The 22,136-nt window shown below is 45.4% G+C and overlaps 1 protein-coding gene across 1 annotated transcript in view; it reads left to right on the top strand.

Annotated features, from left to right (window-relative positions):
- COL22A1 (collagen type XXII alpha 1 chain) overlaps positions 1-22,136 on the top strand; it is a 381,540-nt gene that overhangs the window by 343,126 nt on the left and 16,278 nt on the right. Inside the window, exons 48-62 of the mRNA XM_019528200.1 lie at positions 173-226; positions 1,362-1,415; positions 3,855-3,908; positions 6,606-6,659; positions 7,461-7,514; positions 8,540-8,593; positions 9,199-9,243; positions 10,340-10,393; positions 11,387-11,440; positions 14,154-14,207; positions 15,810-15,881; positions 17,784-17,819; positions 18,370-18,414; positions 18,741-18,920; positions 21,019-21,085. Of these exons, the coding sequence (XP_019383745.1) occupies positions 173-226; positions 1,362-1,415; positions 3,855-3,908; positions 6,606-6,659; positions 7,461-7,514; positions 8,540-8,593; positions 9,199-9,243; positions 10,340-10,393; positions 11,387-11,440; positions 14,154-14,207; positions 15,810-15,881; positions 17,784-17,819; positions 18,370-18,414; positions 18,741-18,920; positions 21,019-21,085 (931 nt within the window). The remainder of the gene's footprint in view (positions 1-172; positions 227-1,361; positions 1,416-3,854; positions 3,909-6,605; positions 6,660-7,460; positions 7,515-8,539; positions 8,594-9,198; positions 9,244-10,339; positions 10,394-11,386; positions 11,441-14,153; positions 14,208-15,809; positions 15,882-17,783; positions 17,820-18,369; positions 18,415-18,740; positions 18,921-21,018; positions 21,086-22,136) is intronic.

The following is a 22,136-nucleotide window of genomic DNA, read 5'->3' as shown; positions in this document are numbered from 1 at the left end:
TGTGTGTGTGTGTGTGTGTGTGTGTGTATGTATATGTATGTGTATGTGTGTGTACATGTGTATTATATATATGTGTGTGTGTGTGTGTGTGTGTATGCATGTATACATGTAAATGCCAAAGTAGGAAATCTGGTGACCCTACGTGATTTTCAATGGCTTTGTTCATTATCAGGGCACTAAAGGAGACCGTGGAACAATGGGGGAGGCTGGAGAAAAAGGTGAACAGGTAAAAAGAAGTATGTGTTTCCCAAATTAGCATGATCAGAAAGGAAGAATGGATGATATAACCATACTTCTGTCCCTGGCAACACTTACTCTATCCTCAGCAAGGCGACAGGTGAAGCCACCCAGCACCCCAATCTCCAGGTGGGCTGGGGTCAGATTGAGCCGAGACCATTGTAGTCAGTACCTCCTTCATATAACAGTGCCCCCCAGCACCTGGGAGCAGCCAAATTAGCTTTATTCCCAACACCATCACCGCCACCGCATTGGGAGGTGTTTTGCTTGGTCACCTCACCCTCCGGAGTTCCCTTCCCCAGGTAACGCACAGATGGAGGATGGGCAACCCTTCCAGCGTAGGGAGACAAAAAGCGTTACCATGCCTTGATGCACCCATGCTGTTTTTATCTCCTTGAAACCTCTTTAAATTGCTCACGCTGCCCATACTGCTCACCTAAACCAGTGGTAATATATGATGGCTAAATGGGTCAGTAAAAGACCAGTGCTGGTCTTGGAAGCCAAGTCTGAGAGAAACTGTGGTGCGTCCACAAGGCGCTGGGATCCCATGGAAACATGAAGGAGCAACACAGATCATAACCAAAATTCAACCCTACGTTGTGGAAGATTTTCTGAGCTTTTGGGTTAAACAGGGCCAGACTTTTTGGCCAGTCAGGGAGGCCTAAACTGATTTCATTTAAACCTTTTGCACAGTTCTTGTTTCCTACCCATCCTTCTGCCATGACCTTCCAGTCTGCCTCCCCCAGCCTCCAAGAGAAGTTTCCTTAGGAAAAACGTTCATCCTCAATATAACTGCTCTCCTTTCTTGACTTGCTGCTAACACTGCAGTAATTGCTCAGTGAATATTTCCCTTTCATGCAATTTTGCAACTCAAACCAAGCCCGCTGTTACACTTCTTGACACGTTCAGTCCCCAAAGCCTGCGTCTATTAAGGTCTTAGACACAGCATAAATGTGCATGCTTGGGCCATCTGTGCTTCAATTTGTAATGCCCGGAGAGCTTGTTTTCTGCTTACTTTCCTATTGCACCATTTACTCACCGCGTCCTTGTGAGTTATTTACCTGGACCTGAGTTAACTATGAAGAGTAAGGTGTCCATCTAAATGTTGCTTTGTCATTCTGCAGGGTCACCCTGGAATGCCTGGTTTTTTGGGACCACCTGGAAACCCAGGCCCACCTGTAAGTGTTCCTCTTCCCTTTTTCCTTATATTGAAAACCATATGGTCATGTGTGTTTTCCAGTCTGCAACTATGGGATTTTTAGTAGATATGAAAGATCTACCCCTCTGAGCCACTTTGTTCATGTTGTCCATTGAGTTCCTGATGGTCTTTAGAACAGCATAGACTTGTACACGCCTGGTAACTGGTACTTAATGTACTGTGCAGCCATTTCTCATCCATTGCTTCCATCACCTCCTTTACCCCAAAGGAAATGGTCATGAAAACATATGTTCACTCCTTACGCAATGCTGCCCATGCACAGCAGAGCAGGCTGACAGTTAACAAATGCCAGGGGCTAGATTTTGGCTCTTGGAGTCTTCAGAAGATCTTCAAGTCAGTTTTCACAAACTTTTGTTTTCTGTGGTCTACATCCTAATGGAGGAATCCTCTTGTGTGCCATCCTTACTTAATCCTAACACTGCTCCTCCCGGGGAAAAAAAAACAACGGTGGCTTCTTTTTGTGTTAGGAAAGCATTGACGAATCAAGTTTAAAATAAGTTTGCATCAATCATTGGGTGCAACCTCTTATAGCTCCTGAGTTGTATCTTTTCCTGGAGTGTAGGACTTCTGTTGCCAAGCCTCCTCTGATTGCCAGCAGCTACCGCTGTATAACCTCATCTAGTCACTACAGCTTGAATCTGCCCTCCTGAAGGTTTGCAGACCCCTCTAATCTTGGTGTCAGCAGCAAAGCCGATCATGATTTGAACTGCCTGTGCACCAAGGAAATAGCATAGGGTGTCCAACCGGAGGTGATCAGGTATTTTAGTGTAGCTGGTGGGAAAGGGCCACCACATCAGCGGTAGGAGACTGGTCGACATTTTGCCACTGCGATATGAATACCACGTGGAAAGGCTTTCTGGTGCTGCTAGGACCATATGTGGATCACTAGAGCCACTACCTCTGCCAAATTTGAGACCAGCACTGAGAACCAAGCCCCACCTACTATCTCCTGTTCCACATGCATGAAGTCCAGCAGTTAGGTAGCATAAATGGTATGGAGAGTCCCAGTGACCGTCTCAGGCCGTCTGTCATGAAGGCTGCATTATTTTTTGGCACAGTATCATAGAATCAGTTTAGCAAATAATATCCCCCAACCCTTGGCCTGTGGGCAGGATCATACATATCCTCTCCAGCTGGTGGCTATCTAAGTCTCTTCTTGGACATTTCTAGGTAGAATGAATCCACAGTCCCCCTTCAAGGGCTTGCTTCCTTGATATACATTTTTGCAGTTCAGCTTTCCCTTATTATGTTTAATTTACCTTTTCCCTGATGTAACGTAGGCCAGCGGGTTTTTGTTCTCACATGAATATTCCTAAGGGCCTTGTTACATCTAAATTTTAGGTGGCTCCTGGAGCTCTTCGCCCCTGGATCATCCAAACATTACTACTTGAAACTAGTTGTAAGCACACTTTAGGTGGTTTAGTTATGCCACCACCGGGCAAGTTTCTCTCTGATCCATGTTACCCAGCTCATGTTCCTTTTGTGTGTGGCCACTCCCCACAGAGGGGCTACCCAAGTTGCAGTCCTCCAGCTTCCCAGGATGTCGTGTCACCTCTCCCACCCTCCTGTTCTTTGGGGACAAACTTTCTACCTCCTGAACTCTACTGCCAAGGGAGCCGTTCTTGCACCAAGCCAACTCCTCCTCCCACCCGTAGGGATGTGACCTTCCCATCCCTGGGGGCGCAACCCCTTCCAAACAGCCTGTTCTCACACGTCCCCACCTAGAGCTGGGATAGAAGCCTGTCCTGGGTCACCAGCCCTCCTGGAGTGACAACTCATAGTTGTGCCAGTGGGGGACAGTCAGACAAAGGTTTTAACCCTAAGGTGCGACAGCTCCGAACTCAAGCTAGCATTAATACCCAGCAACTTTTGAGCAGCTCAAAGTGCAACATGTAACAAGGCCCTAAGATGTTGCCATATCCATTGTGTGCTCAGAGATGTTTCTCCCAGCAGTTCTCTTCTTCCTGAATTTATTTGTGTCACACAGGTTTTTTGGGGTTTTTTTTCCGTAATGATAACACATTTTTTGGGATGGAAAATGATCACAATTATCTGATTTTTTTTTTTTTATTTTATTTTTTTTTTTTTGTGGATTAGAAGGCTAATTATATCCAGTGGTTGGCATCCATGTATCTGCTGAATTAACATGAATGGATGCTAATGCAGATGAATGAAGTGCAGAAGAATAGCCTATAGTGTTGCCATCTGTAGCAGTACCTCTGTTGACAAGGATATATTAAATAAGGATATATTAAAACAAGGATATATTAAATATTAAATACTATATTATTATAGTATTATAATATAGTATTATAATATAGTATTCAATACTATAATATATTAAATATTAAATACTATATTTAAGCTATTCATGTTCCTTTTGCTTTGTTTTATTTAGGGACCAGATGGTGTAAAAGGACCAGCAGGAGCCCCTGGGATCCCTGGAGATATTGTAAGCTATAGATCAGAGAGAATACCCTTGGCTTCTTTAGTGTGAGGTTGAATGGGAACAAACATGATGTCCTCCCAAAGACATGCCAGTGCATTTAAAATGTTATCCATGTTGAGAAGACCCTACTGAAAAGTTCTCTGATCCCTTTATTTCCGCACCATCCAGCATCTTTAGAATCTGAATATGGTGCCTCTCATTCCTTTCCTGGAGTTTTGTCCACTAAAGCAACTGAAAATTAAACAGCCTCAAATCCAGTCCAAGTCGTCTTGTTGGTCTTGCCATCTCCTACGGTTCCTCTTGGCTTGTTCAGCCCACACCCTAGATCCCGCCTCTAGAAAATCCTTTCTGAGTCTTCTGTATCCGCATGGCTATTGAACCACATGGAGGAGTGAATTGAAAAAAAAATGGTTGGCATTTTTAGCAGAATTGTCCCCTGCTGAAACACCGTGCTGGGAAGAACAGCAGAGACATCATGTCCACTAGGGCTGTGAGAAACAGCAGCATTGCGCTTCGACATCCGTTTCAGCGTTTCACCAGAACGGTGTTTCATTTTGAGTTTTGTTTCATTTCAAAAGCACTGTTCTGTTCCGTTTCGTCGAAACGGTTTCACTGTTTTGACTCTGTTTTGACGTTTTGATCAGGCTGCGATCAGGCTGGGGAAGGTTCCCTTACCCAGCTCTGAGATCAGGCTGGGAAATCAGCCTGGCTGCAGTTTCCCAGAGCTGCAGTCGGGTTCCCACAGCTCCTGGAAGTCAGCCTGGTGGTGGGAGGCGGAGTGCAGTGCCAGCTCTGCTGGCATCTGCCACCGAGCTGAGCTCCCTGGGGCTGGCAGAGCCAACCGGAGTGCAGCCCGGTGGCGGGAGGTGGGCAGAGCTGGCGCTGCGCTCCCATCCACTCCACCAGCCCCACTGAGCAGCCCGGCCATGGGAGGTAGGGAGAGCCAGGGCTGTGCTCCTCCCCGAGCTGAGCCACATGGGGCTGCGAAGCCGCTGGGAGCACAGCCCTGATTCTCCCCTGTTCCCCAGCACCTGGCTTGCTGCTTCAAAACTCGAAACATTTTGAAACTTTTGACGCATTTTGACTGCCCTCATTTTGTTTCAAGGCTGTTTCAAAGCCCTTTATTTAGTTTCGATTTCGTTGTTTCAAACTTGAAATGAGTTGAAACAGTGTTGGAAAAAAACAGCCAGCAAAATTTCACACAGCCCTAATGTCCACACCATTAAAGGATTAAAGGACTGCACTAAGGATTATCACAGTGAAGCATGGCATACCCATTCCATATGTGTTGCACCTAAAACAGGGCAATTTAGCCACCTCTTCACAGCACTAGGTGTGAACCAAGAAGCTTTCCAGGATGACTTTTTGACACATGCCTACTGCCACTCTCAGGCTGTATCACACCCCTTTTGGGATGCAATATGTACAGACCAAACACGCTGCATGTCACGTTGGTGGTCTCTACATGGCTCCTGAAACCAGCTAGTGACTTGGCCATTGTGGACAGCTTTATGTGGGATGTATTCAGATGCTAGTCCTGGGTTGCAGTGCAGAACACTAAAATAGATGTGTAGCCTGGTGTAAATCTGATCGATCTTCACTGCAAGGGAAAAGGGGAGAGCCTACAATGTGCTTTTGATTCAGGACAGTGCAGCCTTGTGTTATGGTCACTTCTAGATCTGGGTTCACTAAGTGTTTGATAATGGGCCTGTCACTCTTGCCCATTCATTCAAGTCTAGTCTTCATCAGTCATACCTCCAAATTGCATGGTGGATGGCCACTGTGCAATTAATGAGCCGACTCAGCAGAGAGGCTCTGGACTGAACAGGTGGGATCAGTTCCTGCAGGTGATCAAGGCTGAAGCCGTGTGAGGGATCTGACACACTGTACAATCCCAGAGATAAACAGAGGATTTTATTCTCAGGGGTTGCCAGCTAATCACCCGTCATAACCACTAATTTAATGTGCACAAAATATAAAACATGCACTTCCTGGCCTGTGTATGAGTCCCAGAAGCACAATGCTGAGCAGAGATTTACTACATTGTTTTTCTTTTCCCTTTTCCACTTGGCAATGCTTGCTACTTGGACCAAATCCAGGCCCATCTGAAATGATTGCCCACTGAACTCAGGGAGAGACCGCAGCTGTTCATCTGGGGGTCATGGTGGATAATCAGCTGAACAAGAGCAACCAGCTGTGTTGTGGTCTAATGTACCTATATGATCCTTGCATGTATAAACAGGGATTTAATGTATAGGATTAGGGAGGTAATGGCCCTCAGCTCTTAGGAATTTAGGCCATTCCCTACCACTTGTATGTGGGTTTTTTGTTTTGTTTTTTGGGTGGTTTTTTTGGGTGGCTTTTTTTTTTAAGATTGGTTGTTTGATCTAAAGCAGTACTTCTCAGCCAGGGTGCTGCTATACCCTTTCAGAGATGTTACAGCCTAGGTCCCCCACAGCCACTGCTGCCACGTGGAACTGCCCCCCACTCATGCACAGCCAGGATAGGAAGGTCTGTGGCATAAGCATGTTCTCTGGTCTGCATTTTGGCTATCTGATAAATCAAAAGCAGGCAGGAGCACGTAATCTGGCCACAGCCCTTCCTTGGCCAGCCCTACATGGTGTTTCCCAGAAACAGGCACAAATGTAAGAAGCATCAGAGAAGCTTATTTGACCTGCTACATCCCTGTTCTCTTTTCAGGGTAAAGGTGGCCCACCAGGACCTCAGGGACCACCAGGATTGCCTGGACTTCAAGTAAGTGATGACCTGTAGCTTCTTCTTATTTGGTGGGTTAAACTTCCTTTGAGCATGTGGACAGGTTGGAGATGCCTTGGCACTAATGAAAGATCTGGACTTGTACATACCAGATTTAAATCTACATTGGCTCTGTGCAATGGGAATCCTGTATGTGATCACCTTCTGCCCGAGAGATAGCTTTTGGGATGGAGTGGGTCAGTGGCCCTAGCCCGTCTCTTTGCACTCTGGCAGGGGTCTGCACCCAGATGGCATAGATTTGAGATAACGATAAGTGTGTGGGCTCTGATATCTGTGCAAACCATCCGCAGCACCAAAGGGGATAGTGCTCTAGAGCCCTCATTGCAGTTCTCTCCCCTGCTTTGGCTCAAGATCAAGGGCATCACTGGTGCAATGTCTGACCACACCTTTTCTTTGGCATCTCTGGTAGCATTTTATATCTCTAATGTCTATGGGCCGGATCATCTTCTAGTGCAAGTCCACCTACCTCATGAAGTTAGTGGAGCTAGTTGGATTTACACCAGCTGAGGATCCACCCTTATGCTTCTGCCTTTGTGGCGTATGAGAGATACCGGTAAGAAAGACAGCTCTTGTAACCTCCAGACTGCGAGGTGGAAGTCCGTTATCTGAACAGTAGGGGAGGACAGATTTTGTGTGGCTAATAGCCAGATGAGCTGTGAAGATAGAAATGAATACCTTGATCTTAAGGTAGCTTATGATCAAGAAGAGAAATCATTGGGAGATTCCACACTAACAAATATACTTTTCCTTATTGACCTCTCTTCTGTGTTTCACTTACAGGGCATTGATGGGAACGATGGCAAGGATGGCAAGCCAGGATCTCCGGGGGAACCTGTAAGAAAACATTTTATAAACTTATTTCCAGTTGAGGCTCACAGAGCCACCTCTGGCTTACACTTGCAGGGATGCCTGTTTCCAGACTATGTAGGGGGTCAGGAGGTGTGTTTGCATGTGCCTTTTTAATGCAAGGAAACTGCACTGCCCTGAGCCACATGAGTTGCATGCAGACCACCTTAGAAGAAAATATGGCTGCTTTACTCTTAAAACCACTGTGCATATTGTAAGGAAGCAGTTTGTCTCATAAGATTAAACCTCTTGAGCTGTGGGTTTTGGGGGTGTTTCTTTTTTTCAGCAGTGGAGAGAAAATTGCACAGTGGACAAGGAAACAGGAAATGTACACCCTAAAATGCACGTGTTGGATTATTTCCTGATTAGTTCTTTTCTTGGCTTGAGGGTTTGATTTCCTCAATTTTTGTTAAACTGTCATCACTGGGAGGAAAAGGACCTGGGCTGTAGTCTTCTGGCCAGAAGGCTGTATTCATATAATTGGACAAGAATTGGGACTCCCAAGTGTGTGCCCATTACATTGAGAAATGTGCTGCTCCTGTTGTCCTGCAGTTCTGCCAAACATTGTATGCTTGCCTTATGCTGAGAGGACCAGTGCTCACTCAGGGCTCAGGTACTCTGCTGAGCATCCTGCTTTGAAAATGGACTTGAGTCCAAAACTGCCTGTACTTAGTTGCAGGAGCCCTGCTGCTCTGTGCAGATAACTATTTTGTACGTCCACTTCAAGGACATGTGCAATTTCATGTTAAACATACATGTTTATCTCCTACATAAATGTATGTGGCAACCAGTGCAGGGGCTGTACAAAATGCCAAAAGATGAATTTACACGTGTCCATTGATTACCCCATATCCCTAGTCTTGTGTGCTCAGATATAGGTATTACTTGAGCATCCTTGCTGCATGCACTTTTGCAAATGCACCCCTAAAGCTGTTGTTGCAATGCAAGGGGAAGAGCTTTGTGGATGCTGAGTAGGCCAATGATGATTTAAAAATTGTCCTTGTTTTTGTTAGGGCAAATCAGGAGAACCAGGGCTTCCAGGCCAGGAGGGTACCAGAGGGTTACCGGTAGGTACTGCACCAGAGGATGTAATCCATGAATTGTCTTGTCTTTCTAGATGGAAGCTCTTTGAGACAGGAGTGGTGATGTACAGCCATACAGCCTTTGTGTAGTGACTGCTAATATGGTTTAGGCAATGCAGGTGTGAGAGAGAACAAGTCATGAGCAATGTGAAACACGGGGTTTCCAGAGCTTTTGCACCACTGAAGCTTTGTTCTGGTGGGTCACAAGGAGTCTTCCCTCTCTTCTCATGGGACATGAGTGAAGAGACTTGCTCACAAGTGCCAGCTGTGTGCTCCACCCAGGTATCCTTATGGCACATGTATCTCCTGAGTGGAAGGGCAGAGCAGGGAAGACAGCAAGGGAAGTCCCTGGCAGTCTGCTGGCCTAGCACAGCAGTAAGAGAAGGCTGTATCATGCATGGTCTCCTCTACCCCCAAGGCAGCTAGGGAGAGGGAGTGTGCCTCCCTGTGCCAGCCTCTTCCACAGCCCAGCAGCACCATGCTGACCAGTCACTGAATGCAAATGTGTGCATGCACCATTCAATCAGAGCTCGCCCAAAGATCCCCACCTCTAGAAGCAAAGTCGCTATTAATATTACTCTTCTCTCCAGGGCTTTAAGGGACAAAGAGGAGACATGGGTCCCCCAGGCTCTCGGGTAAGTAGTGCGCACCAGCTTTTGGGAGGAGGTCATGTCTATCGAGGAATCAGCATTGAATGGTCCTGCACTGTGAGAGGGAATTATGTCCTGCTCTTATGATGTCATTTCCCTCAGCTGTTGTGACCCTGTGGGGTTGTCTTATAATGGGTGGCAGAATAAATGGGTTCATCCAACCATATATTGACTTACCCACTGGGGAAGAATCGCTGGTGTAACTGGTGTCAGCTTCCTGTCTCACAAGCTGACGAGAAGAGTCGTCGTTCATCTGCACTGAAGTTGCGCTCCCGTCTAACGTGACAGCCCTTGCAGTGAGCGTGGTAGCATCTCTCATGGTCTTTGAACATCTGTTTCACACAATGCTTTCATTTCCACTGGCAGGAAAGCCACCGAGCAGAGGGCAAGGGGAGCCTTTTGTGCATGCTGAATTACTATCGAACCTCATAATACCAAACTTTGGAGATGTGGGACACATTCGGAGTTGAAAAGCAGAGCAAAGGGCGTAGGAGTGAACCTCGTTCTATGGTGCACTCACCTCTGTTTCCTAAAAAAGCCAGCAGTTCAGGCCCCACACCAAGATTTGCCCTCATTCTGGTCTGCGATGTTTTGGGCACTGTTCAAGGGGATTCTTCATGATAGCAGGCGTCGTTCTGTGGAAGCAATGGGAAACCCTACGCCTAACTCTGGCTCCCCAGGAAAACATGAACCATAGAGAGACAGTTGGCTAACCCTAGTGTCCTCACTGTTCACCTCTTCCTTGTGCTACGTGATGAGTGCATAACTTTCCCTCCCAAGTTACTTGCCACATTGAACATACCATTGCTGGTCATATGCTGCCTGGCATATAGAGGGTGCTTCTGATCATTTTGTAAGCAGTGGGTCAGGTCTGAGCTCTGTTAGCTCCAACTGAAGCAGGAAGCAAGGCAGGATAACAGCCAGCTGCCCAGTTCTTTAAAAATTTGTCAGCCCTGATGAAAGACCCTTTGAATTTCAGTCTAGTCCTGCAGCTTCCCTGTGCCATTGATGGAGGTGCGGCTGGACTGCTAGAGCTGTGTCCGATGCTCCGAATTAATTTCTTCTTTTCCTCTCTTTGCAGGGAGAGCCAGGTGTGACAGGTCCTGCTGGGCATGAGGGACCACCAGGGAAGGATGTAAGTGTGCTCCTCGGAGTGGAAATAAATCCTCTGCTGCTTGATGAAGGCTTGTTTTACAGTATACAAGATAAATCCAGCCATGGATGCTATAGTAACAGTATATTATTGTAGCTATGCTTGTACAATGCTCCTTAAGATAACAAGGAACTTGAGGGCCTTTGTCACTGCTTAGCCTCCTGAAACTTAAATGTCAGCTCCATCTTTGGAAACAGGGAGAGAAGTGAATTGTGTCCTGAATTGCGTGGTATGTCCAGTATCTCTGATACCTGTTGTCCTGATCCTGCTACATTTGCTGTCTCTAAACAGTACTTCATTGTGCCAAGTCCCACAGGGCAAGAGTCCATCACCCTTTCTCATCCTGAATGGCACCTGATTACCCAAGTAACCCCATTGAAATCAGTGAGATTGCTCTTAGAATAAGCTGCTACTTAAAGGGAAAAATTGAGCCCTACAGCATTATTAGCAGCAGTGCAGTAACAGAGCAGAGCCCAGGCGGACATAAGGTGAGTATGACCAAGGGATGGACCCGGTGGGTTCCCATGCTCTCTCTAGAGGTCATTGGAAAGCAGGTCCTGATTTGCATCCCTTGCTAGTGACTGGAATATGTTGTTTTTTTAATTCATCCTACAAGAGAGCAAATGGAAAAGGCCTGCCTGAGATGTGTAGGCATCAGAGTTGGTTCAAGGTGCAGTGAAAGACATCAAGTAAAAATGTGGCCAGCATCTGACCTTGGCTTAGAAATCCCCATGTTAATAGACTTGCCTTGCAGAGGCTCCCTTTTGTAATTCAGAGTGCTGGTTTCTCCTGGGAAACTAGGATATTTAGAAACCAGAATGTTTTTGTTTGCATTTTTCTTGCTAACCCAGGGGCAGCGAAAAGTAATTAAGAGACCTGAATTCTTTTCCAGTGACAATTTAATTGCCTGTGATTTGGCCGTTTGTTTGCTGTTGATGTTGTTTGCTTAGTGCCACCCTCACTTTCTTCTTCCAGGGTGACGCCGGCCCCACCGGACCTCAGGGTCCTCGCGGATTCAGAGGGCAGCCGGTGAGTTTGCCCTCCAGACAGTTGGTCTTTGAAGGATGGATAATACCTCGTAGGTGTGCCATGGACTCCAGATGTCTGTTTTGGAAGATAATCCAGTGGAAGCCTCTGGTGGCCTTTGGCGAAGGATGTGTGATGGCCAGTAGACTTAAAACAGGAAGGGGCAGAGACTGGCGGTTTCTCCTGAGAGCTGAAAATCAGGAGTGCATTTGAACAACACTTGCAGTGCTGGGACCATGACAGTGTCCTTGTCCCCTGTATTTACTTTTTAGCCATTTGATGCCCTCTGTGGCCTTTGACTACAGTTTCCCAAAGAAGTAGTTAATTTTGATGCTTAACATGATGCTCACCTTAAGACACCAGGCATTAATTCTGATGCTCACCTTAAGACACCAGGCGTCTGATCATGATGCCTATTAACAAGCTCCTGATTTTTATCATGCCCAATGCATATGCAAGAACAGCTCCAGGAGAAGATGCCTCTTCATTACTGAAAGCATGTAGGAAGCTGCTTTATAGTATTGCCCGCAGTGCAGAAATAGCAATTTAGCTAAAATTTCTTAAAGGTGTCTTTTGGGATGGCTGAGAGATTGCTTATGCCAGTGTTCACGGTTTTTATTCTGTTTTAAAAATCGCCTCGTTCCACGGCTGAATACAAATAGGGATGTTTGGACCTGTGCACATCCCTAATGGATTGCAGTAGCAGGTAATTCTTTGCTCTGTGGGAAAGCATGGTACAGAAAGCAAGATGCTGAAACCTGTTCTATAATAAGCACAAAATGCTGACTCAGTTGGTGCTGCCAGGAATGAGAACATCAGGTCCTTGAGAGCAGGGAGCATCAGGGTCTAGAGGAGATGACAGTAACATATGGAGAGCCCTTGTGCATACCTTTCAATTTAATCCATTATTCTACATGAGGCCTGTGGTGCTGGCACTGCTCGCTAACACATCTTGCCCCAGTACATCACTTGCAATGAATAAAAAGGCTTCCAGGAGGGAAGGCAGGAGAGATAAGATGCGAAGGATTTAGGTGGATTAGTGGGAGGACAAAGCACCAGCCCCTCTTGTTCTTTTTGTACCTTCTGTTCTTAGCATTATAATTAGACCGACCATAAGGAAATTTGGGACATCCAGGACACTGCCCCTCACCTCCTCCCTGTGCTCTCCCAAGTCAGTGGGGCTGGAGTGTGGGGCACGCTGGGTAGGCAGCGGTGCCTGCCTGCCCACCGGCGCCACTCCAACTCCCCGCTGAGCGTGCCCCCGTCCCCCTGAATTTCTGGGATGCCCATTATAATGCTCAACAGCCCGCCAGGGCCGGCCTCTGAAATCTAGGACTGTCCCAGCTAAACAGGGACATATGCTCATCCTAATTATAATTAATGAGAGGCTCTGGGGGCGATACAGACTGTGAGGATTACAGGTAAAAGGGCCAGTTTTCGAGGGCTATTCTAACTGGACAGGAAACCTCTCTGCATACTAATATAGGAGGGGATGGCAACAAGGTGGCCTCTTTAGCACATCTGTGGGTCCCATAGAAGGGTGTTTTTCCAACATAGTTTTCAAACGCTCTCCTCATTTGCACATTTCTCACGTCCTCACGTGCTCATGTTCATGCTTTTCATCCTCCCTGTGATGGGGCTTTTCCAGCATCAGCGTATGGTGGGCACCACATCAGAAGATCTGGTGATAAGGATTTTGACACTAATGTACTATGCCTAGGCAGGGTCATACTGGCAATGTCTAAATGCCCCAGGCAGGTGGAAAACCTGACATGCCGAGTTTCTGTGGCAACATTTCTGCACGTGGTGCAGAAATGTCCCCCAGGCTTTGGTGGCCTAGCTCAGGATCCCAGCTTTCTAGCCCCCAGAGGTTCCCTCTGTAATGGGTACCCCTAGCTTCCCTCCTAGTGAGCTCCCTGTCCCCTCGGTGCCACCAGAGCAGCACAAAGGACAGAGCAAGGTCCCCCTCTTGCAAAGACTTCTCAGAGAAGGAGGTGCTCTTCGCTGCTTCTTTCAGAGAAGACGGAAACCAGAATCAGGAGTAAAACAACCGTGGTTGGGAATGATCCTCCAGCTGAAGTAGGTCCAGGCCAAATCGCTGTCTCTGAAGTGGCATGATGCCCACTTGAAACTTGTCCTTTACCCATTAAACATTCAAAGAAGTTCCTCTTAGTTTTCCATCCCAAAAGCACTTGCTGTTTTTTTCTGAGTGTTACCCAAAAGCCGTTGCGTTTAAATCCAGAAGAAGCTTTATTTCAGCCCTGGCTGAAGGGATCCAGGAGAAGAGAATGGGGAAAGAAACGTGGAAGGGAATTGTTAGTTGTGAGCGTTGGTGATCCTGGGGCTTTTTGTTTTTCTCCAAAGTGGCCACAGGAAGTTGGCAGGACTTCCTTGCCCCATGCTGGTGACAGCCTGTTATCACCTGTCCCAAATGCACTTTCTTTAGCCACCTATTAGCCACTGGAGAATTACCATTGCTGTCTAGCCCGGAAGTGCATCCTAACCAGTTACTAACCAGTTAGGTCTTTTAATGTGCCCATCACCATAGTGCCAGCATCCTCAAGGGAGCTCATGGTGTTTATGTCTCTGTCTCAGTGGGGATGAGCTTGAAGTGAAGGATTTCCCTGCTGCTTTGATGCTCCAGATGATTTTTTAATTTTGGGTTCCAAATCTCTTTCTTTCTCTCTCACTCCGTCTCATTTCCTTCTCGGTACAGGGCAAGAGTGGATCACCTGGTCCCCCAGGGGAGCCTGGCCCTGCAGGAAACCCAGTAAGTGTGACAATGGCCATTGTATAACAGTTAGGGCTCTTGCAACAATTACAGGGGATGAATGGGGGAACAAGAAGCCTGAGGTGTGCTGGGATGTCAGTAGACTCCCAGTGGTAAGATGCAAGGTTCAAAGTTTAAGGCCAACTGTTTGAAGGTTATACTTGGCTGGTCTGCTGTCTGGTGGGTGGCTGTGTGGCTGGGATCAAGAGACATCAGTCCTTAGGTTGTATCATCTGTTCTCTCACTAAAGATGGGAGAGAGGGGAGTAGTTTATTACTCAACACAGAGAAAAGAGTGGCATGTCACCTCCTTAAAAAGACATTTAATTTTGCCCAGCGAGGAAACGTGCCGTCAGCAAAGAGTGTCACGTGGAAGAAGAGAGGCTGTGAGAAGAGCTGGCAGGCAGCCACTGAAAGGAGCAGTGGAGAGCTGCTCGAGGCATGTAGGCCCTGGGTAGTAAGCCAAGGTCACACAACAGAGCAGATGCCCTCAGGTGCCACCACATGTGCAAGAATAGTCTGACAATGCAGCGCTGATAACACAACTAACAAAGAGGATTTAGTTTGTTCTCTTCCCCTGTTGCTTTAGGGTTTAAGAGTCAATTAAAACTTACTGTGCCCCTGGCACTACCTAAGGATGGGTGCTCTTTGGCGCTTTTGAGTCAGGCTGAGCCTGAGGGTGTCACAAGGAGGGATTTGGATAATTTCAGTGCCACCTCTGTTACCCTGTCCAGAAGTAAGCCATGGGCTTGTCACTTGGTCTTCCATTTTGGGTAGGCTTTCATCACATCTAGCTTCAGGGAGCTCTCCTTCCATGCACTGGTCATGAAAAGGACAAAGTCTTTCCGCCTTGGGTAGCTGATAGGACATAGCCATATGGGAGGAAAGGTAGCATCACCTAGCAGGCATGGCAAGTGACACCAAGCCAGCACCTCTGGCTGTTACTCCTGGCTGCTACTACATAATACATAGTCTTGGGTGTTTCCTAAACAGTCTGTGTGCACAGGTATACACAGGTGTACTAACTTACCTTTTTTGCAGGGGCGTAAGGAGATGCAGTTAATATCAACAGTCACTGAACTGCTCAGTGAAGATTGTTAACTGGCTCTTAATTTCTTGGTGCTTGTTTTTGTTTATATCCCCATAACATCTACAAGAGCCAGTTGTGGACCTGGGCCACATTACACTGCATTCTGTACATATACACTGAATAAAAAAGGTTTATACTGAGCACGTAATAGGAGATGACCAAGAGAGGGGCACTGATGGTGGGGAATGAGAAAACGATGCATGAGAATGGGTTGGCATGAGACACAGTAGCCTTGTCGATATTACTGGCCATTGCTAAGATGACCCTCACTACTCAAATGAACATGATACCCTCACAGAAAACTTACTGCAGCAGGGATTCCCTTCTGGAGAACACACAAAGTCATGAGAAACACAGGATATTATGCCTTTATTTTAAGCATGGAAAGAGGAGAGAAGAAGGTGATGTTTCCCATGCAAATAACTCAATAAATGGAGGCTCTGGGAGGACAGAGATGGCAGGGCAGAGGAGAAGCTGTGACTGTCTTCATTTTTTTCTTCTTCTCTTTCTTAGGGTCCAAAAGGAAACAAAGGAGAAAATGGCAGCCCAGGAGTTCCTGGTTTCATTGGACCTCGAGGACCTCCTGTAAGTAACAGGTTTGCTGTCCAACATGGTGCCTGGTTTGGGCTGTTGAAGGTGGATGGAGCTGGTATGCTTCACCTGTGCAAAAACACAGGCAAGAGGGCTCACATAACTGGGGAACTCTAATGCAGGCTCCTTTTCAAAGGGGCCTCACATCCTCTTTCCTGCCCACGAAAGGTCAAATTATTATCCCTGGGCATGACACTCTTAGGTTGTACAGAGGGTGGGAGTGATGTAAAGATTTTCTTGGCATGACTTTGGGAAGATTACAGTACTCAGAAAGCTTTCCATTGGGCCACATGTTATAAAAGAGCTGCATTAGGAATGGATTAAAGCATTCTGAATTCTTCACACTCTCTCATAGTCTTGTGCCAAAGGCTAAGTTCCCTGATAACCATGAGTCTAGTTGTTCAAGGCTCAGAAATAGAAGTCTGTGCAATTAGAAATTAAAATGTTGCCCAACACGATTTAAAACCACTTCTCTATACATAAGACTATCACAGCCATAACATCCAGAAATTTCCAAGGCTAGAGGCAAATGTTGGGGCTCACTGGGAAGCTGGGAATCTCCCCTCTCCTCTTTCATAAATGTCTTTTTCTGAGCCCTGCAAGTAACAGACTTACCATTGTGGTGAATCTCTCTTTAGGATACCTGCTCCCAGTGCAGACTGAATCTTCCCTAACTTGAGTCTCAGGCTAGGGTAATTTTTTTTTGAATGAAAGGGGCATTCCTCACTGGAGAGAGAGAAAAGAAATATTTCCTTGGCAAGCTCATTTAAGCAAAATATAGTATCTGCAAAAGCTTCACTGGGGTTGTGGAACATTGGAATAAGTCCCAGGAGTTTGTATAGTTGGCAGGTGATATAGTAGGAAGGATAATATCACTTACAGGGATGTGTATATCTATCTATCTATCTATCTATAGATAGATCTATATATATCTATTTATAGATAGATAGATAGATAGATAGATAGATAGATAGATATACACATCCCTGTAAGTGATATTATCCTTCCTACTATATCACTTGCCAACTATACAAACTCCTGGGACTTATATATATCTATAGATCTATAGATATCTATATATCTATATAGGTATATAGATTTTCAGTATATATATTTCACTGCCTTGTGGGACTGATTACATGCACTTCCAGCTTATGAAAGGAATATCAAGTATATACGCACATGCTGCATACTAAAAATAAAATGTATTCCAAGGGTTTTAGATGCATGTTGTACTCCTTGTATGAGAGTGCAATAGGTACATTGGTACCTACAATGTTTTACATTGTTACATCGGTATTGCATTCAATCCAGTGCTTTGTCATTACAGTAGCAGATGCTGCACGAAATGTGAAAATAAAGGGAGTATGTAATTTTTTTTTTATTAGGTACAAAATATGAGAGAGTAGCTAATGGAGAGGGTGTATTTAAGCCTAGGTAGCCTAATTAGCAGTTCAGTAAACCACATTGAGAGCTTTGTGAAACATCCAAAAGAAAAATCCCCTGTATGGCACCAGAAACAGAAACCTGTGCCAAGAATACATTTATCCCAAGCATTGCTAGCCTTGGAGGGATGACTAGAAGTTCCCTGGAATTTAGGAGCCTTCCTGTAGCATGCATCAGTTTGAGAAATTCATTTTGACCTTGATCTAGAGTTTAGATTATGCTTTGTACGGGATGGCTTGGATTAGGGATGATCCTGCTTCTGGCAGGCAGTTGGACCAGATGACCTGTGGAGGTCCCTTCCAACCCTACTCCCCTGTGAGTCTTTAGGATCTTCCTTTGGTTAGCGTTGACTTTTCCTATTCCCGACTCACCATTTTCAAATGTGACAGATGGCAACAGAGATTCAGGTTTGTAGTGCAATATTCTGAGTTCATTCTCTGTATCTCTTAGGGTGAACCAGGAGAGAAGGGTCCCCCAGGAAAAGAGGTAAGTCCACTTCCTAGCTGTTTCAGAGCAGTACTGTTGTATAAGCTCAGTGAAAATATTGGGCTCATCAGCTGGGTTTTATACATTACCATATTTTTTCACATACAGAACCCCTTGGAATATAATATGCACCTTGTTTTTGAAAGGCAGATTGAAGGGAAAAAAAATCTTTCTTTGTAGTAAGTAACTCAATACCAGCAGCAAGGGAGCTGACCCTGCTCATTGCTCTGCTCCCTGTGAGAAGGTTGCAGATTTTACTTTCACTTTTGGCTCTAAAGAGCAGAAACTGTTCTTACCATATTTTTCACATCTAACACATACTTAAATTTCTAGCAATTGGTTTTTGGGGGAAAAAGTGTGTGATATATGCAAGAAAAGAGTACTTTTTAATTTTTATCCTCGAATTACTAATAGAAACAAAGAGCATGAAGGGACTGTGAAATATATAGGGCTTTATTTTCCTGAAGTCTTGGGAGCCATCAGAAGGGGAAGCATCCTGTCCCTAACTCAGTATTAGAATCGCATGCTCATGCTGACTATTTCATTGCAGGGTGCAGCTGGGCAACCAGGTGAACATGGATCCAAAGGAGACAAGGTGCATTGGACAGTATCATTTCTTGTTCTGTATTACCTGGAAGCCAAAAGAAAATTAGATGGGGTTGGCCGAAAGTACGGCCTATGGGCTAAGTGCAGCCCATGAGGATCTGAAGTTCTGCACATATCTGCCACCTTTAGTCATTGTGCTTCAGTCATAACTTGTAGTGAACTAGATACTAGACCCAGGAACTTGGCACATTTTGGTGGTCAGAAGAAGCTTAACCCTTTGCTCAGTAACTTTATGTTCCCCTAAGCTTTGGTGGGGGGAAGGAAAGAAGTGATATATTCATCACTTTGTGCTGATGCCATGGTTTTGTCTGATAGGGAGATCCTGGAGTCAAAGGTGACAAAGGCCCACAGGGGGAGAAGGGCTCACCTGGCGAGCCTGGAATACCAGGCCATAAAGGCCACCCAGGACTGATGGGTCCTCAAGGGCCACCAGGAGACAATGGACAAACTGGACCTCCAGGTCCCCCAGGACAGCCAGGATTTCCTGGTCCACGGGTAAGAACGGCAGGTGTGAGTGACAAGTTTTGTACAGAGATGCAAGCTCAGTGGCATGAGACCAGGCAAACACGGCCATGAATCGTAGAAAAACGAGCTACAGCTGCTTAGGAGACGAGCCATCTTATCCAGTAACCTTGTGCTAAGGTTGACTGCAGCATACACCACGTGCATGACCTAAGTATGATCACCTACTGTCTCTCCAAACCTTCATTAAAACACAATGGAGATGATGCATCTCCCAGGGTTCTCCCGCTACATAACAGTTTAGTTAAATGGATATAGCTCAGCATATGGGCATTGTTCAGATGAAGCATAACCATGAGATCACTAAGTCATTACCATTTTTTTGCGGCATTGATATCTTTGCAGTGTTTTTGCAAAACATTGATTCAGGTCTGATTGGTGAATTCCAGTTGGGGAACACAATTCTACCAACCTAAAACTCTTGCCTCAAGTTGAATGTGATTGTATTCACTCCCCACAGAAGCTCTGGCTGGGCTGTTTTTAAAAAGTGCTCAATTACAGATCAGAAACCCTGACCCCCCCCCAACCTTGAGTTATGTAGGCAGGTTAAATAACTTAAAAGATCCTTTCAGTTCAAGTTTGGCATGGAGAAGATGCTCTAAAGCAGAAAAACACACAGGGATCTCTCTGCAGTCAGCTTTTATGGAAACAACGGTGCCGCATAATTAAAACAAAAGATGAGACCTTTGCAGTAGATATTCCTTATTTATTTATTTTTTCTCTTGGCAAGTGTTATGCTTGAGGTTGTAATCACAACAGGCCTAGATATAGGAAGAGGCTTCCTCCAGGAGCATTATACTGTATAATAGTTGATTCAAAAGTTGTACAGCTTCCTCTGCTAATGGACATTGTCGAAAAAGAAGATGCTAGGCTACATGGACTGTTGCTATAATCCAAAAATTACAGGATTCAGCTCAGCAAAGATCATTAAATCTTATTTATTTGAATAATTTGTTCTGTCTGACAAAAAACCGCTCTAATCAGTTAAAGTGCCTGAGGGCACAATATTTAAGAGAATGAAGAGATTTGTTTTATACTTGCATAGTCACTGTTCATGCTCTGAGAAATGAATTCTGACTTCGGAAACTGTTACCTCAAGGGGATTCCAAGAGAAATAAGCTGTGATAGAAAGGATGGCTATGTTTTAGACAAAGCACATCCTTGTTGCTCAACAACTTGGAAGATATGTGATGACATACACTAATGAGCTATAAAGAATTAAGGCAACTAAAAGCACTGAGTTTAGAACTGCAAAATACTTTTCCTTTTTATAGCCCTATAAGTACAGTCCGCAGGCTCCAAAGTATTTTTGACGCGCTCGGTGCAAGTGTTCGGTTATAGCAATGAGGACATTGGTCTTGATGCTGATAGACCAGTCTTCATGTTTGAGTCAGGAAGGAAATGGACTTAAATAGGTTATATTCTGACATGAATTTTATTTGTTGTACAAACTCTAACGTTATATTAGACGTTTATTTTTTTTTGTAAATGTTTACTAGTTTCCCTAATTATTAATGAAAAATAATACAATTTGTTTCAAGAAGGTTTCTCAGCAGGTTACAAGCAGAGGTAAAGGTTAAATGCTACTGTATTATCCATTAAAATGAAGCTAGAGATGGCTGGAATTTTTCATGTGAATATTTCATCCTCTGAGAAGTGGAGCTTTAGGTCAATCAATATAGTGTCCAAATATGAGTCAGTAAGAATAGCACAAATCAAGATACTTGCCTTCATTTCACAGACAGACACACACACGCGCACGTTTGTATACCCACACATCCTTCTGTATAGATCACTTGCTTCTGCAGAGAGATTTGATGCTCATAGTATGCTGGGGAGATGCAGTGAAGCAATGTATCCATGGGACACCCTGGCCACAGCCATCTCCAGGTGCTCGAGTGCTATTCTTGCCAGTTCAGAGTGGGAACTGGGGGCAGACCCTTCAGACTTGGAGACCCTGCCAGCTGAAAGAAGCAAGCCCACCGTATCTTCTTTAATAGACTCCAGGTGACAGGTTTTGCTTGCTGTCTTTGCCACCAGTATTATGATTCCTTCTCACTCTTCTCCCCAGGGGGAACCTCCATCCTTGGAAACTCTGCGAAGGCTCATCCAGGAGGAGTTAGGAAAGCAGCTCGATGGTAAGTGTCTGTATGGGCAAGCCACTGCAGCATCTGAAGTGCCAAAAAGTACTTTGTATGGCCCCAACACTTGTGATTTGTGTCTGAACCTTTCCTAGAGGTCCGAGGACAGCTTTAGGAAGGGAGCAACTTGGGAAGAGGAGACACGTAAAACTAAATGGTGCTTGCACAGCCTTCCACTTTTTGCTGTCACTGATTGTACTTGTATTAACACAAGGGCTTGGAGCCCAAGTTCTCCTTCTGGTCCGTCAGGCACAAAGCATGTACTTATGACGTCATGGCTTCCTGTTATGGGAATAGCTATGATATTATTGCGATTTCACATCAGGATTTCACAGTGGCAGTAAGTAGGGTCTGGGAACTACAGATATCTTTCAACAAACGTATCTTTGGAAGGGAGCACAGAGTTGGAAGGAAAGGACTGTAGGCTCAGACACACGTGCCGTATAAACAGTGGCCTGAAGGAAAATAAGGGGGAGGAAACAGATGAAGCCTGCTGCTTTATTTTGGCTGTAGACTGATGTATCACTATACCATTAAAAAAGAAGTTGGGGTGGGAGGAAGCATAGGAGGTAGATCTGTGCAAAGCTTCGGTAGGTGATTCAATTCAGAGAAAAATCACCCCAATTCAGGCACCAAACCTCCAAATCTGAACTGAACCAGAAGACCAAGTAAAAACTCTGAATCGATTTGAAGCATCCAAATTGATTTGGAAAAAGATTTGGAAAAGATTCAGCGATTCGGAGATTCGGTCATAAATTAAACAGGGAGCTGACAGCTGCCTCCAGCTGGATAAGTTTGATGGGATTGGGGGAGGGGGCAGGGAAGGGGTGTGGGGGAGGGAAGGATTGGGACTAGGGCTGGGGCTGGGACAAGTAGCCCAGCTGGGGTGGTGGGGCACGTTACTTGGGGAGAGGGGTCAGCAGGATGGGGATTGAGCTATGTGCTGGCCTAATTATAAGCACTGCACTGGTTTAGGAATAATGTTTATAAAATAAATATTTGGTATTTATTTTTTTGTTTAATATTAATACCTTTGACAATGTTGTTT

The sequence above is a fragment of the Gavialis gangeticus genome, unplaced genomic scaffold (genome assembly GCF_001723915.1).
Source record: "Gavialis gangeticus isolate Ggan-Ray unplaced genomic scaffold, GavGan_comp1, whole genome shotgun sequence".
NCBI classification, from domain to species: Eukaryota; Metazoa; Chordata; order Crocodylia; family Gavialidae; genus Gavialis; species Gavialis gangeticus.
This window is presented reverse-complemented; position numbering and strand designations above follow the sequence as displayed.